The following is a 14,841-nucleotide window of genomic DNA, read 5'->3' as shown; positions in this document are numbered from 1 at the left end:
TGTCCACGATTCTGCGCCATAGCTCCATCTTCCTAGCTATGGTGGTGTACTGCACTTGTGATCCGAATAACTGTGGCTCTACCCGGATGATTTCCTCCACCATGACCCTGAGCTCCTCCTCAGAAAACCTGGGGTGTCTTTGCGGTGCCATGGGATGGTGTGGGTGATGTGTGGTGTGATGTTTAGGGGTGTGTGGTGTTTTGTGTGTAGATATGTATGTTTGATGGTGTTGTGTGCCTCAGTATATTGGTGTTATCTTTGCTTTGCTGTCTCTCTGGCCTTCTTCAAATGTTTGGGTAGTAAGGGTTTGTGTGTAATGTGGGTGGGTGTTTTATATTGTATTGGGTGTGTGGGAGTGGTGTGTGTATGTGTATCAAGTGTGTGTATTTCAATTTGTCCAATGTGGTAGTGTTTTGTAAATGTGTGTATTTTGAGCGCGGCGGTGTGTACCGCCAATGGAATACCGAAGTTGAAAGACTGCTGTGTGGATTCATGGGTCGTGAAAGTGTGGGCATATTCCTGTTGGCGTGATGGTGGAGGTTTTGTTATCGCCAGTTTATCACTGAACTTTGGTGTGGCGGACTTGTGTGGGTGTCTAGATTTTGGCGGTTTCTGAGCTGTGGGTCGTAATAGCTGTGGCGGAATTCCACGGCCACGGCAGTGTGTTGGCGGTCTTCTGCACGGCGGTAAGCAGCATTTACCGCCAATGTTGTAATGAGGGCCTAAATCTTTATTTCTGTTATGTTATCCTACATCAGAACCTTAAACAAAGAATGTCTCCCTTTAACTCATCTAGCAGAGGGCTTATGTATAATGTTCCTTTTGGCGACACTACATTAATTTGTTGAGGTAATATGCATTTTTAATGCTTATTGAATTATTAAACACTGTTCTTGTGCTCGTCCTAAAATTAAACTGACAGTGCCACCATGTGGTGGACTGTCATTACAGCCTGTGTTAAAAATTAAATGAGGGTGCCTTCACCTGCAACCACCGGCACAAATTAACCACTGCTGTACCCCTGCTGTACCCCATCTGTAATCTCTTAAATGATTGATCACTCCAAATCACTCTAAACCATTAATGTCAGCAAACCTTCATATGTTACATTGTCTCATGCTAACAATAAGAGACAAAGTGGAAGTGGCATCTGATTTCAGGGCTGGTTGAACTGAAAGCTCCCATACCCATTCAGCCTATAAAGTATCCACTAGGGTGCACCACAGATTTTTCATAGGTTTGCTGCTGGAAATAACAATTGCTTTGTGCCCTTCCTTGACAATGAGGTACTGGAACATTATTCTCCATAGAAATGCCTTGTCTGGTGTATCTTTAAAAACTCATTTTCAGGATGAGACTCCTGCCCATCACTCCGGTCCTCCATAAGAGGATGAAATAGACTTTCCACACGTCCTTAAATTGGAACAATGTGGTATGGATAATCAGACATTTTCTCGGATTTCTTTTAGCTATCAGTCGAGCTAATGACTGGTGGGTGGCCTGTTTGACTGTTTGTTTGACTAGGGAGTGTAGATTGTTTATATATATATATATATATATATATATATATATATATATATACTAACATGGTCTTTACATTTAAAATAGACTGTATTAAAATAAACGGTATTAACAAGACTATAAATGTTGCTGTTCTGATAATTTCGGGTGGAAATGTCTGATCTAATGTCTAAGCTAAGGGTAGCGTAGCTAAGCTGAAGTATTTTACTCTTCCCATTAATATATGAAGCATATTCCTTCCATTACAAGTTCGTGATGCTACCAGTTTCAGTGATTTGACAAAGAAGTGTCGTTCTTTGCCAGATGGCTTCTCTTTTACAAACTGATAATATGAATAGAGCCTTTGCACATTGCTGCAAAAATAACAAGCAATGGCACACAACATTTTCTTTGTAAATAAATATATTTGTTTATTATTTGTTGGGTTTGTGATTGGATGTATGAATGAGTGAGTTGTTGTCTTGAATGGCTAGTTTGCATATAATTTGTGGATGGATATAAGCATGGTTAGCGGATGTAAATTTTCGAAAGCACAAGGTGCCAGCAACATGGGCCAGTAATTGATCGAACTGAACAATGGGATTTGTGGGCTCTGGCATCCAGAATGTCTTTCAGAACGTTAGTAGTAAATGTAAAATGACAGTGGGTAAAATACATTAGACCTAATGTATTATAGTGAAAAGCTAAAGAGGGCATCTTAAAAATCTCTTATGTCGAAATTTAAAAATCTAGGAGGATGAAAGTGAGGCAGAGGAGAGTGAAGCTAAAAGTAGAAACATGCGGGGCGAATTTAGGATGCAGTTGTTGGGACAGGAGTGACTCACGGCGGGGGGAGAAAAAATCATGAAAAAAAAAAACACCTGAATCGCTCCCAGCGCCATCCTCAAAGCTCCTCTTGTCTATGCTGCAGCTGTAGGCACAGGCTCCCAGCCTGCCCTGCAGCCAATCTGAATGCTGCTGGCAACATGACAGCAGTGTTCAGATTGGTTGGAGCGCCCAGCCAGGGGCTCTAAGGCAAAGTGGGAGCCTCTGCCTGCTGTCTCTAACCTGGCAACGCAGTGCTGGATTGGAGAGAGCCTACTAGTGCGCATGTGTGTTTGGCAAGCCAGAGATGGCTGGCCAAACATACATGCGCACTGAGGGGGAGTGCTGTGCATTCCCCCCCAGTGCCTGTCACAGCCTGTGGCCCCACCCTTTTACAATAAAATGATAATAAACATAGTTTATTATCGTTTTATTGTAAAAGTTTGGCAGCTGCTGCTGCTGGGGAGGCGATGCTCCTCCGCCTTAGCGAAGGAGCCACGCCTGTGTTGAAAGGAGTTTTCGGACTTTCGTGGAGAAATTTAATCATTGGCTAAAACATTTACAATTATAAAACGCACATTTTCTTTCTATACTATCATTTTTTAATAGATTTAAAATAGGCATTACAAAAATGTACTTATATACAGAAGTGCCAGGCATGACAGTTTTTGCAGGCATGGATCGAAAATTTCAAGCACTCCACACAGCATGCATAGCACATTCACCATTTTCCAAATTTAAAAAATATGCCCTCCCGGAAAGAGAAAACATGGAGGCACCTGCATCTTACACTATCTAGTCTAGTGGTATATCGTGTCAGCTGCCTCATCATTAATAAACAGCATATCCATGCTGTGAAAACCATGGGTCAGATTTACAATGAATTGGCGTAGGGCAGCACCTCAAGTCTTCTTGCTGCGCTGCCCTGATCCAATTCAAAAGGTCAGGAATGCAACTTATTTATGAAATATGGAGCATTCTTGTCCTGTCTGCCACAGTGGTGCAGCAATTGCTGCCTAGCGCCAATGCAGGCACCCTTGCACCATGAAAGGCAAACCTTCCTACACAAAAACAATCCATGGAGGCTTTTACATCTTTCTATGTGGGCTGCACCTTGCAGCCCACATAGAAAGAGGAAACAACAAGTAGAAATAAAGATATTTCTCCTCATTCTGCATACCCTGGGAGGCGTAGTGTTTTGATGTATTCCCAGGTTTATAGATCCTTGTAAATCTGGGAATGCGTCAAAACCCATGGGTGTTGTGTGGGAAAACCCACTGCAAAATCCATGGAACTCCTCCCTGACGCACATTAAGGCAACACAGCCATGAAAAGCCAGGCAGTGTGGCTCTGCATGGCTTCGTAGATATGGGTCTGCAGTCTGTGCTGTAGGTGCGTCATAAAAAATGATGCACTGGCGACGCAAGAGGCTTGTTAATACGCCCCTCTAAATACATGTTACAGCATGAGCCCAGAGACCTTAAAAAGGGTAAGGGCTGGAATGTGACCTCTCTCCTGAAAGCTGGCAAAAGCTGCACTGTGCCAGTGCGAAAGCTGAACCCCAATATTTCGAACATCCCGATTTTCACCCAGTTTTTTGGGCTCCAGGATCTACAATAGATCTATCGGGTTAGAAACTACACCCTTCATGGAAAACATACATTTGAGCACAGCAAAATAGAATAAATGAGGAAGCACTAGTAATTGAGTTCTAGATGAAAAATAAAGCAAAAATAAATTTACTACCTAATTAGTAGTATAAGCGGTACAGAGAAAAATGCATTAAATCACCACGAAGGCCCAAATACAATAATACAGAGTCAGGAAACTTGTCCCAAATTAGACAAGTCCAAACAAAATCCCAAATCAAACTCATAAAGAGTTCTGACAGTATCCCCATAAAACAAATCTAAGTCAAATTGACATATTCTGAGGAAAGAAATAAGACATCTCCCCAGCAGCAGCCGTAGAGGCAGCTATAAAATTACGTTCACAATTCTACAATTAGCTTTTATATACAAATCACACTTTCTATTAATAGATTCTTTAAATTCAGCATGGTATGATCATAGTTAGGGTCATGTTGGCAAATTAGAAACAGCCATATTTTTTAAACTTTAGTATTAACCCATTTCTTAAGGGAAAGCCTATCCTCTCAGAAATTGCACTCCGGAGATGATCAGTATACAATGAAACATTTCCTAAACAATGGTTCATATAATTAACGCCTTCTGCAGAACTTCCAACGGAAGCCCTTGAATATGATACTTTGGTTACACGATTCAAGTTTCATTCACAATACACACTTCCTAACACAATAGTTCATTCTTGAATCCTTGATGACATTCACTTGGTGCTCCACGTAAACAAGAGGAGAGATGGATTGCAGAAGGCTACTGGCTGGAAGGGGGAGTGAGCAGGAGCAAAATGAGCAGAACACCAGAAACTGCATGCATATTGAAATAAAAGGTGTCTGACATGAAAGTGTGGCATAACTACTTCACAGTATTAATTGCATTACAAAGTGACTCAGTAAATTTGTTTCAAGTGCAGCATTATTAATTAATCAATTACGACTCTGTGCTTCATTAAATCTAATATGTTTCAAAATTAATTTTCACTGATGTTACACATTTGCACATTTTAAAAATCTACTGCACTGGCCAGTATGACACTAGTGCCCATTATGATGTGGTATTGCTCAGTGTTGTAGAGTCCCAGTGTTCTCCAGTACCGTCTGTTATGACCCGGTTTTCCCCATTATGTGAGACTTGTGGTTAGAAATACACTGTGCTGTCTAGCAGGGGAAAGAGATAATCACACTGTAATAATCACTCAAATTTTGGTAGGGATCTCAGAACATACTCAGTAGCTCACAACTTCTCAAGCCACCTCCTCTCTCCTCAGTTCCACCGTCCCAACATTTTATCACAGCCTTCAGAACATTCCAATGTAGTAGAGGGAAGAGGGGGAAGAAGGAGGAAGGTATCTACAACTTAACTAATAAATACAATCACCCTATATAGATGAAGATATCAACTAAGGATTATACAACATCACCAATCCCACAGTTAATGAAAAATGTAGTCTTCGTGCCAGGTGGCACTGTTGTGTTTCTCTCTGGACGAGAAGCCCCACCTTACTGGGGAGCAGCAAGGGGTTCCTCATGCGGGACATGCAGTTTGTGAGGCATGAACAAGACATTTAGAGAGTCTATCCGTGCTCCATACTTTTCCATCTTCTAAAGTTATAACATTTCTTTGAACTTTTATTATTATCAATGCTTTGAAAAAGTCAGTGCCTTCTTTCTGACGTGAACTAGGGGGTTCGACAACTGTCCACTCACCCCCTTTCCAATATCTACTTCTGGTCCCATGTTTCCAGTTGAACCTGTTCGTGTATTTCATTTGATACGAATGGACTTTCTCACTCGCTTGATCGCTGTACCTATCTAGGTTCACCCCCCTTCAACCAATTTAGGTTCAAAGTCTCCCTTTCAAAGACAAAAATGGACAAATCCCTGTCACATCATCTATCTTCTTCAGAGTTATATGTACAGGTTCTCTTGAATTAGTGGCACGCTGCAAACATTGCTTAATCATTCTGTTTACCCTTTTCACCAATCCATTAGCTCTTGGACCGTAAAGGGCTCTCCTATAGTGCTCAATAGATATTTTTGCCAGGAATTCCCTCTTGGGCCCTCATTCTAACCCCGGCGGTCTCAGACCGCCGGGGCCAGGGTCGGCGGGAGCACCGCCGACAGACCGGCGGTGCCCCGCAGGGCATTCTGACCGCGGCGGTTTGGCCGCGGTCAGAAAGGGTAAACCGGCGGTCTCCCGCCGGTTTACCGCTGCCCTTAGAATCCCCCATGGCGGCGCAGCTTGCTGCGCCGCCATGGGGGATTCTGACCCCCCCTACCGCCATCCTGTTCCTGGCGGTTCGCCCGCCAGGAACAGGATGGCGGTAGGGGGTGCCGCGGGGCCCCTGGGGGCCCCTGCCGTGCCCATGCCAATGGCATGGGCACGGCAGGGGCCCCCGTAAGAGGGCCCCACAAAGTATTTCAGTGTCTGCCTAGCAGACACTGAAATACGCGACGGGTGCAACTGCACCCGTCGCACCTTCCCACTCCGCCGGCTCAATTCTGAGCCGGCATCTTAGTAGGAAGGTTGATTTGCCCTGGGCTGGCGGGCGGCCTTTTGGCGGCCGCCCGCCAGCCCAGGGCAAATCCCAAAATACCCTCAGCGGTCTTTCGACCGCGGAGCGATATTTTGGTGGGGGAACTAGAATCACCCCCAGAGTGTCCGAATTGAACTGCACCACATTATCTGTAATCAAAGTGCTTGGTATCCCTTCTGTCATGAAAGCATTTGACAGGAAAGTGATGAGATTCTGGATGGTTAAATGGTTCTCTACTCTTGTAACTATCCAGCGGGAATGATAATCGGCCAAAACCAACATGTATTTTCCTACCCAGATGGAGTGACTTAAAGGACCTATGATGTCTAACCCCTGTCTTTGTCCCAAGGTTTAAGGGGGTACTTCAACTGGTGTTGTTGGGGTTCTATAGGTGTACTTAGTTTTATCACTCAACACGCACCTGACACATTCTTTTACTTTGTTTTCTACCATACTGTCCATTGCTGGGCGCCAATAAGTAGTTCTGAGCTTTGACTTGGTGATGCTTCTTCCCTGGTGACCCTGATGAGCTATGTCCACTAACTTGTCCCACAGGTCTTTAGGGTTCGTATGACAGGAACATGCATGCCGGAACACCGCATTCCTTAACAATGCGGTCATAACCAAGACCGCATCTTTTCAACGCGTGCCTTTACCAAGCATGCTTTTACAACGAAAGCATGCTTGGTAAAGGCATATGTGAAAATGGCATGTGTGGTTCTGTCATACAACCCCCTCATAACCTAAAAAAGTACCCCAACCCCCCACCTGTTCGGAGTCCCAAAACTACCTCCACCCATAATAAGTAAACTACCCAGACCCCCCCACCCGCCCTGAGCCCTAAAACCTTCCCCAGCCCTAATAACTAAACAGCCCCAACCCCCCCACCCCACCCGCCCCTAAAAAATAAACTACCCAGTCCCCCCACCCACCCTAAGCCCTAAAAACTAAACTTCCCCAAACTCCGCCCCTAAAAGAAAATGGTCTGACCCCCACCCACCCTAAGTCCTTATTCCCCCACCTCTAATAAATACCCCCAACCCAGCCCCACTTACCTCACTGAGTCTTCTCCCGATCCACTAGATGCTTTCTGCCTTTTTCTCTGCCTTAACCATGCATATGCATAGTTTAGCACATGCATGGTTAAGACAAAGAAAAAGGCAGTAGTTGCTCAGGCAAGCGTTGTTCCGCTTGCGTTGGAAACGTCCACATTGTTTGGAAAGCATTGTTTAGGACGTTTCCCCTCTTAAGGTGGTACTAGTCTATCCCCTCTCATTACCATGTTATTATGTATGCTTAGTTCCCTCTGTACATCCCAGTAGCCCATCCTGTAGATATTTAGGTTTTGGTGGCCATCCATGGATTATTTTCTATTTGAGTAACTTTAAGATATGATTCTTATTAAACCCTCTCTCCCACTCATCCTTTATCAGAACTGGTTTGTTAAAACATAAAACAGGATCTAGGGAGCACTGAACCTCTTTGTTTGCATATTTCCTAGGCAGCCTGGATAGGCAATCAGCAGCCATTTTTTCTTGCCTGGTACAAATTCAATCCTAAAATGAAATCCTTCTAGGCCCAATAGCTATTTGGCTATACGGGGAGTGATATTGTCTCTACCCTTGGTTGAAAGGAGACATGTGAGGGGTTTGTGGTCTGTTCTCAGAATGAAAGGCAGTCCCCATAGAAATAACTTTTAATGAGTCATAGCCAAATAACAAGCTAATGCCTCACATTCTGTGGTTGAGTAGTTGTGTTCTGCTTCTCTGAGAGCCCTCCAAGCAAAAGCTATTATGCGTTCCTTACCATCAATTACTTAAGATAAGGTAGCACCCTAGCCCTTACTGCTAACATCTGTAGTGAGTACTTTCTTTTTGTGTCAAGTTTCCTAGATTAGGGGCATTTGCAATAGCTACATTTATTGCTTCAAAGGACGTCTGGCAATCTTGATCCCAAACAAAAGAGTTACCTTTTTCAGGAGGGCCCTCATTGGTGCAGTCAGAAAAGTTTTTAACAAATTTGGCCATGAATTCCGTGAATTCCATGAGTCAACTTATGTACTCTAAAATAACATATTCATCCCACTTTGAAAGTAAATTCATCTTACAATAACTGTAATTGACTTCAAGTCAGATACTCCTATATAAATGTTACAGTGCCTGTATGTCCTGTAATGAAAATTTAACTATCACATTATATCAGCTCTATATAATGCAAAAAATATAGTGAAAGCGATTGTTTATAATTTTCGTTTTGCAATGTCTCCACCCACAAGCAGACAGGGAGAGAGAAACCTGCTAGAGGGGGGTTATACTTTGTGATCCTCCCCAGCTTCAGTCACATGGATTCAAACTGGGGTTAGGGTGGTCCCTAACCCACCTTGCTCCACCCTGCTCCTGGATGGGGCGTTTTTCGGGACAAGACAGTCAGTCTCAATCTTTGCTTCACTGAGGGGGCTTCCTCTTCACTTGGCTGGAACCCAATATACTGTTCCATAGTCGCTCAGGTTGATCTTCTAGCCTCCCTGTCAAATGCAACGGAACATAAGATGAGTGGCCCACTAGACACTTGTTCGAAGCAGTTCCTTAGGTGAGTCCGCAGGTGAGTCTGCAGTGACTTGCCGGCCACTGCTGCGCCTCTTGTACAAATCCTGCACCACCTCACAGAGACTCACAGACAGCCGCACTGCTCCTTGTCTGCATTCTGCACCACTTCACAGATATTCACAGGCTGCCATGCTGCCGCTCCTCTCTGATCCCTTGCTGCCTCAGCCAAAGGGGAAATTATTACCTCCTAACAGTGTGTGGACTTCACGCTCCCCTCCAGGTCAGGTTTCACCTCACAGCGCCACAACCAAGAGCGAAAGAAGGCCTGTGTCCACTACCTGCAGCACCACTGTAAGTCACTTAATTTATAACATACAGAGGAAGTGCACAAACTAGTCCTGTGGGCAATCTCCTTTACGCTTCATATACTTGCAAGACCTACTTTCCAGACTAAGCTTCCCCTCCAATGCTGTTGAAGACTTAAGTTGTATCTGGTCAATCTTTAGCATCCACCTGTGTGCCAAGCACGCTCTGCTCTCCTGGACCTGTCGTTGATTCACCAAAAGACATTCACCAGAGTTATACTGCTCAGATCGTGTCGACCATCACCACTCGTAAATACAACCAGCGGGAAACTTCCTTGAATATATTTCCTTCATGTGCTTGAATTGTCCCTCCTTAATAAATAAGACAGTAGCTGAGTGGTCCAAATGTGTCATAGGGGCATGTATACTGATCAATCAGCATAAGGTTCACTGTGCCTCGGACGCCTCAGGAACTATGCACTAGAATATAAGGTGAGGTGGCTCTCCGTAACAACTTTCAGGGATGAAGTCGTCATTCACTGCTCCCTGCGCAGCTTTGATCCCATCCTCATCGCCAAGAAAGAGTGAAATAATCACTTAAATTCAGGTAGGGATCTCAGAACATTATTAAGTTGCTCATGACTCCTCAAGCCACCTCCTCAGTTCCACTGTCCCAACATTCTAATACCAGCCTTCAGAACATTCCAATGTAGTAGAGTGAAGGGAAGCGAGAAGAGGAAAGGTATGTACCCCTTAACTAATACATACAATCACCTTATATAGACAAGGATATCAATTAAGGATTATACAAATGACTTACAATATTACAATAACTACAACAGTTCAATATATTGACCAATTTATAGCTTAAGGATTGTAGAAACTGCAACCAGATAAATTACAACACACTCTGCTGCCTGCACTTATTACACAGGCATGCCCAGAAAAAGGTACAAAAGATATACAAACAGAGTTTTCAAAATATTTATTGAAACAAACATAGCCTTGCATTAAGCAAATGAGCTGTGATAATTGGGCAGATGGAACATAGAAAAGTAACCAGCATGTTGAACATGGTGAACACAATGAATAACCAAACCATGGTAGATGTGTTCTAGAAGTTCTAGAGGTTCAAGAGGCTCCTACCTGTCTTAAGACTATGCTGACAGCATAGCTGGTGTAGCCTTCTGCCTGGCCCGATTTAATGGATTAGCCCCAGCCCCATACCTGGAGACGGCAATTATCTCGGGAGCTGGTAGATTAGCGCCAGCAGAGCTGCATGTCGTGTTGTGGCTGGAGTGCCTTCTCCACCTTCCGGGTCAGTGCACCGTTTATATAGTGAACCCATTCTGTGATGGAAGCACAGTCCTGATGCTATGACATTAGACATTAGGTATAAGAAGCTCTCTCCTAAACAGGCAACACAAGAACTAGGATATCCTGTACAGTGTCCCTAGCTTTATATAGAAAGTACTGATTACATGTTGTGCAAAGGCTAACTAAACAAGCAACTAATACCACATATTCCTAGAAGAATATCATGCGAGAAATGTATGTAAAGTGTCACCGCTAAAAGCTGTTCAGCTAAAACGCAGGAAATATGAAATATAAAAGGAAGCTAAAAACAGGGGTAACTAACAGGAGTCCAAAAGGTCCTCGTCACAACAGTGGCACAGAAAACGAGCTGGAAACGACTGTAAACAGTGGGTTTGCAGCTCATTTTCCGAAGCTGTATGCAGCGATGACCATACAAGGTGTTAAAACACCCCAGGACATTGGCCACAGCCTCAATGACTGTTTGTTTGTCTGGTAGGGAGGGGGACTTGGTGAGGGGCAGAGTGCTTCTTAGTTTGCTCCCAGCACCAGACCTGCCCCCTCCAAGGCTTTGCCCCCTCCTCACACTGTGAAAATATTTTGTAAGTTGGCATGGTATAATTGATGCTTCTCAATGGAAAGAGGTGCTTCTAGACACAAACACAGAGTAAGCCCCAAACTAAAGACCAATTCAAAAAGCTAACTCGTCTACTCAGTATAAAAAGGGGCACAGTTTATAGCACAAAAAGCGTACATATATTGAATTGTGTATTGTTGAGCGTAACCTTGTACTCTGGGAGGGAGAAGGGAGGATGTTAACAAAATGATGTTCCTGTGCTCTCATGCAACACAAAATCATTATCTAATGGTAAATAACACTTTACAAAAGAATATGTGAAAGTGTATACTTTTCCTTCATAATAAAGCACTTTATATAGCAATGTGTGTTAAAATGACGAATTAGTAAGAAGATACTGCCACAGAATGTTAATAGCTCATAATTAGCTTTTTCTTTCTTCTTAACAAAGTCATCCCTGTTACATAATGCAGTCCTCAGTCGCATAATTCCAATGACCCTGGGTGTATATATACTACAAGCATAGTATAGTTCAAATGTCAAACAATCTTCATGCTCTAGCAGTATTATTCTGGGCATGGTTCTATCTTTAGAAAAGTTAACATTCTGTTCTTTGATGTCATGAGTACCAGTTTCTAGCCCTAGGCTTTCATTTAACAGCCTCATTTCATTTAACATGCATTTTGTATTTTATGAGTTGTGGTTCTATTCTACCTCATTTCAACCTACTTGACTAGAGATCTATATTGCAACGGCAAGTAAATGGGAACACTGTATTTTAACATGCCCCTGATAACATGAGGTAACCTTAACGTTTTAGTTCCAGAAGACAGCACGCTGCTGGTCGATATGACTTAATTTTGTGTTTCACTACCTGTCCTGAGATACCTGTCCTGAGTTGAGTGAACTATACATTGGCACAATATGGTACCCATCCAGATAACCCACTCCCATCTGTCTTTAAACAGGCACTTGTCCGACATTCACAGAGGCAAAAGAAAGAAAGGAACATACTACAAAGATACTATTTACTTTTAAAAATCTTTTAGCCATGGTGGGCCTTGCTCACAGACTTTCTAGTACACTAACAGAAATCATAAACGCATAGACAGACACAAATGACGGTGCTTAATTTGTAAAATAAAGTAAGTGCTGGTGCCCAAAAAGTTTCTAGGAGGATGCAACACATATCCCTCACTGGCCCGGTCCACTTCCCATTGGTGAAACTTGCTTTCCCCACTACCACCACCCACATCCACCACTGCCATCCCCACCACCATTTGTGCATCCTGCTGATAGTATACCCCTTCCACATCTGACAAAATGAACCAAAATGGTGTGAATGAGTTACGTACAAGTAAACTGTGCAAAACGTATCATTCCAATACTAAGGAACTATTTTGCATCCCAAAAGTGTACTCAGGCATCATACATTGACGTTTTTTATCTTGTTCATGCACACAGAAGCAATACATTTGGCTACATTTTCACTGCAGCAGACTTTTTTAACTGCTTTTGTCAGGACTCAAACTTTTTTTATGTTTAAACACCGAGACACCCTGACCCGAAAATGGTTACCCTAACATCGTTGCTCCTTCTTTTTACCCCACCCTCCTTTTTGCGGTGGCTCATGGCGGTCCCGACTTCTGCTCTGCCCACCTTTCTAGTTACCACCGCAGTGCAGCTCATTTACAAGAAACTGGCACATTGTGATTGATGTGCCACTTTTCTTGCGCCACCCTCCACCCCTCCGATGAGGCTATGGGAGCGCTGTTTTTAGAATACAGTGCTCCATGGCGCGGTGTCCACAACAGCGTTAGAAATTATTACGCTGTTGTGGCGCAAAACCTTAGCAGTGCTGGACTAATGTCAAAATGTTTACGCTAGTCCAGCATTGTTAAGGGGCCCCATGGACAACAGCACAGTATAACCTTTATCACTTGCCCTGAGCAGTCATTAAAAAAATGACGCCATGCTGGCACAGTGAAACCTTGTAGATTTCACTGCACCATTTCTGCAGAGCTTTCAACGGGGAACACCTACCTTGCATACATTATACCTGGTGCAGCTATAATGTGGCGCAAGACTTTACAAACTGGAGCAACTGTGGCATTGTGCCAGTTTGTAAACATGGCCTGGGGTGGGGGACTGTTTTACACCACGCTAGTGTAAAAAAATAATGCTAATGTGGCACAAAATCCTTGTAAATGAGGCCCTAAGTGTAGAAACTAACCAATGCCTATTCGGAAGAAGAATGGTAGGCGAATAGTGTGGGTCCAGTGTTGCATGAAACAAATAAGTGAATAAAGCACGGTGCGTCTGGGTACTGTCTTCTATACATAGCACACTTTCCATTGAAATGGCCACTAAATTTCCATCCGTTAATGCAGCTTTTCTTCTAAACTCATGGAGTGCACATACACAAACATGCTGAAGTCGAGTGCTGACGAATACGTATTGTTTGTGCATTGCACAAGGAAAGTGTCTTGGTTTGTTTTGACCTTATTCAAAGTTTTGTTTTCAGCACATCTCGGAATCACAGAAAAACTAGGTGCCTCGTTTTAAGGATTCTTGCTGCTGATAACCACCGTTAGCATTACTCAAACCAGTACTATCACCACAACTACAATATCCTTGTATGTTTTGTGTGTAAAACAGGTAGATGTACTGGCTTTTCAAATTCTTACTCTGGTAGGTTATCATTTTTAAAACCATTATGATTCACCACTTTTTTTTAAAGTCTGCTATAGATGTCAACCTAAAATCTTCCTATGAAACAGTCTGAACACGTGGCTAATTAAATGTTTGTGTATTGTATTTCCAGGCAAGCCAACAACTTTCTGTGAAACAATGGGAAAGGCAGAAATTTGGCTGATCAGAACATATTGGGATTTTGAATATCCTCGGCCACTCCTGCCTAACTTTGAGTTTGTGGGAGGACTCCACTGCCAACCAGCAAGGCCTCTACCTGAGGTAATGTAGTTAAAGTGATTCATTAATCTGTCTGGCTAATGATAGCCATAGCTTTTGTTTTTAAGTAAGTCCAGTGGTGGATGGTGAAATTTAAAAGCTGTGGGCCATAAAGGCCTGTTCCAAAGTTAAAAACCTGACTGTTTAAGGGGTGGGAAGGCAGCTGTAGGGTGGGGGGGTCAGCTGGGGGCAGCTGTAGGGTGGGGGGGGGGAGTTGTGAGTTCTCACCCCAATAACAGTCTCTAAAATACAGGATTAAGGGCCAGATGTAGGTAGAAAGCAAATTGCGAGTTGCAAATTGCGAGTCCTTCCGACTCGCAATTTGCAACTCGCAATTTGCTATGCAGAAAGTGGCTCAGACAACTTCTGCGACTCGCTATGGGGTTGCAAAGACCCACCTCATTAATATTCATGAGGTGGGTCGCAGTTTGCGACCCCATAGCGAGTCTGGGCACTCACGGGGATGGTGGCCTGCTGGAGACAGCAGACCACCATGTCTGTGACTGCTTTTAAATAAAGCAGTTTTTTTTTTCTATCTGCAGCCCGTTTTCTTTAAAGGAAAACGAGCTGCAAATAGAAAAAATTACCGAAACCTTTTGTTTCGTTTTTTTCAGAGTAGGCAGTGGTC

The 14,841-nt window shown here is 43.4% G+C and overlaps 1 protein-coding gene across 3 annotated transcripts in view; it reads left to right on the top strand.

Moving 5' to 3' along the window:
* The window catches only part of LOC138296661 (UDP-glucuronosyltransferase 2A2-like), a 426,472-nt gene that overhangs the window by 317,873 nt on the left and 93,758 nt on the right, over window positions 1-14,841 (top strand). For all 3 annotated transcript variants that reach the window (XM_069236003.1, XM_069236020.1, XM_069236011.1), the window contains one exon: window positions 14,068-14,216. In XM_069236003.1, coding sequence (XP_069092104.1) covers window positions 14,068-14,216 — 149 coding nt within the window. The remainder of the gene's footprint in view (window positions 1-14,067; window positions 14,217-14,841) is intronic.

Source organism: Pleurodeles waltl, chromosome 1_2 (assembly GCF_031143425.1).
Source record: "Pleurodeles waltl isolate 20211129_DDA chromosome 1_2, aPleWal1.hap1.20221129, whole genome shotgun sequence".
Lineage (NCBI taxonomy): Eukaryota > Metazoa > Chordata > Amphibia > Caudata > Salamandridae > Pleurodeles > Pleurodeles waltl.
This window is presented reverse-complemented; position numbering and strand designations above follow the sequence as displayed.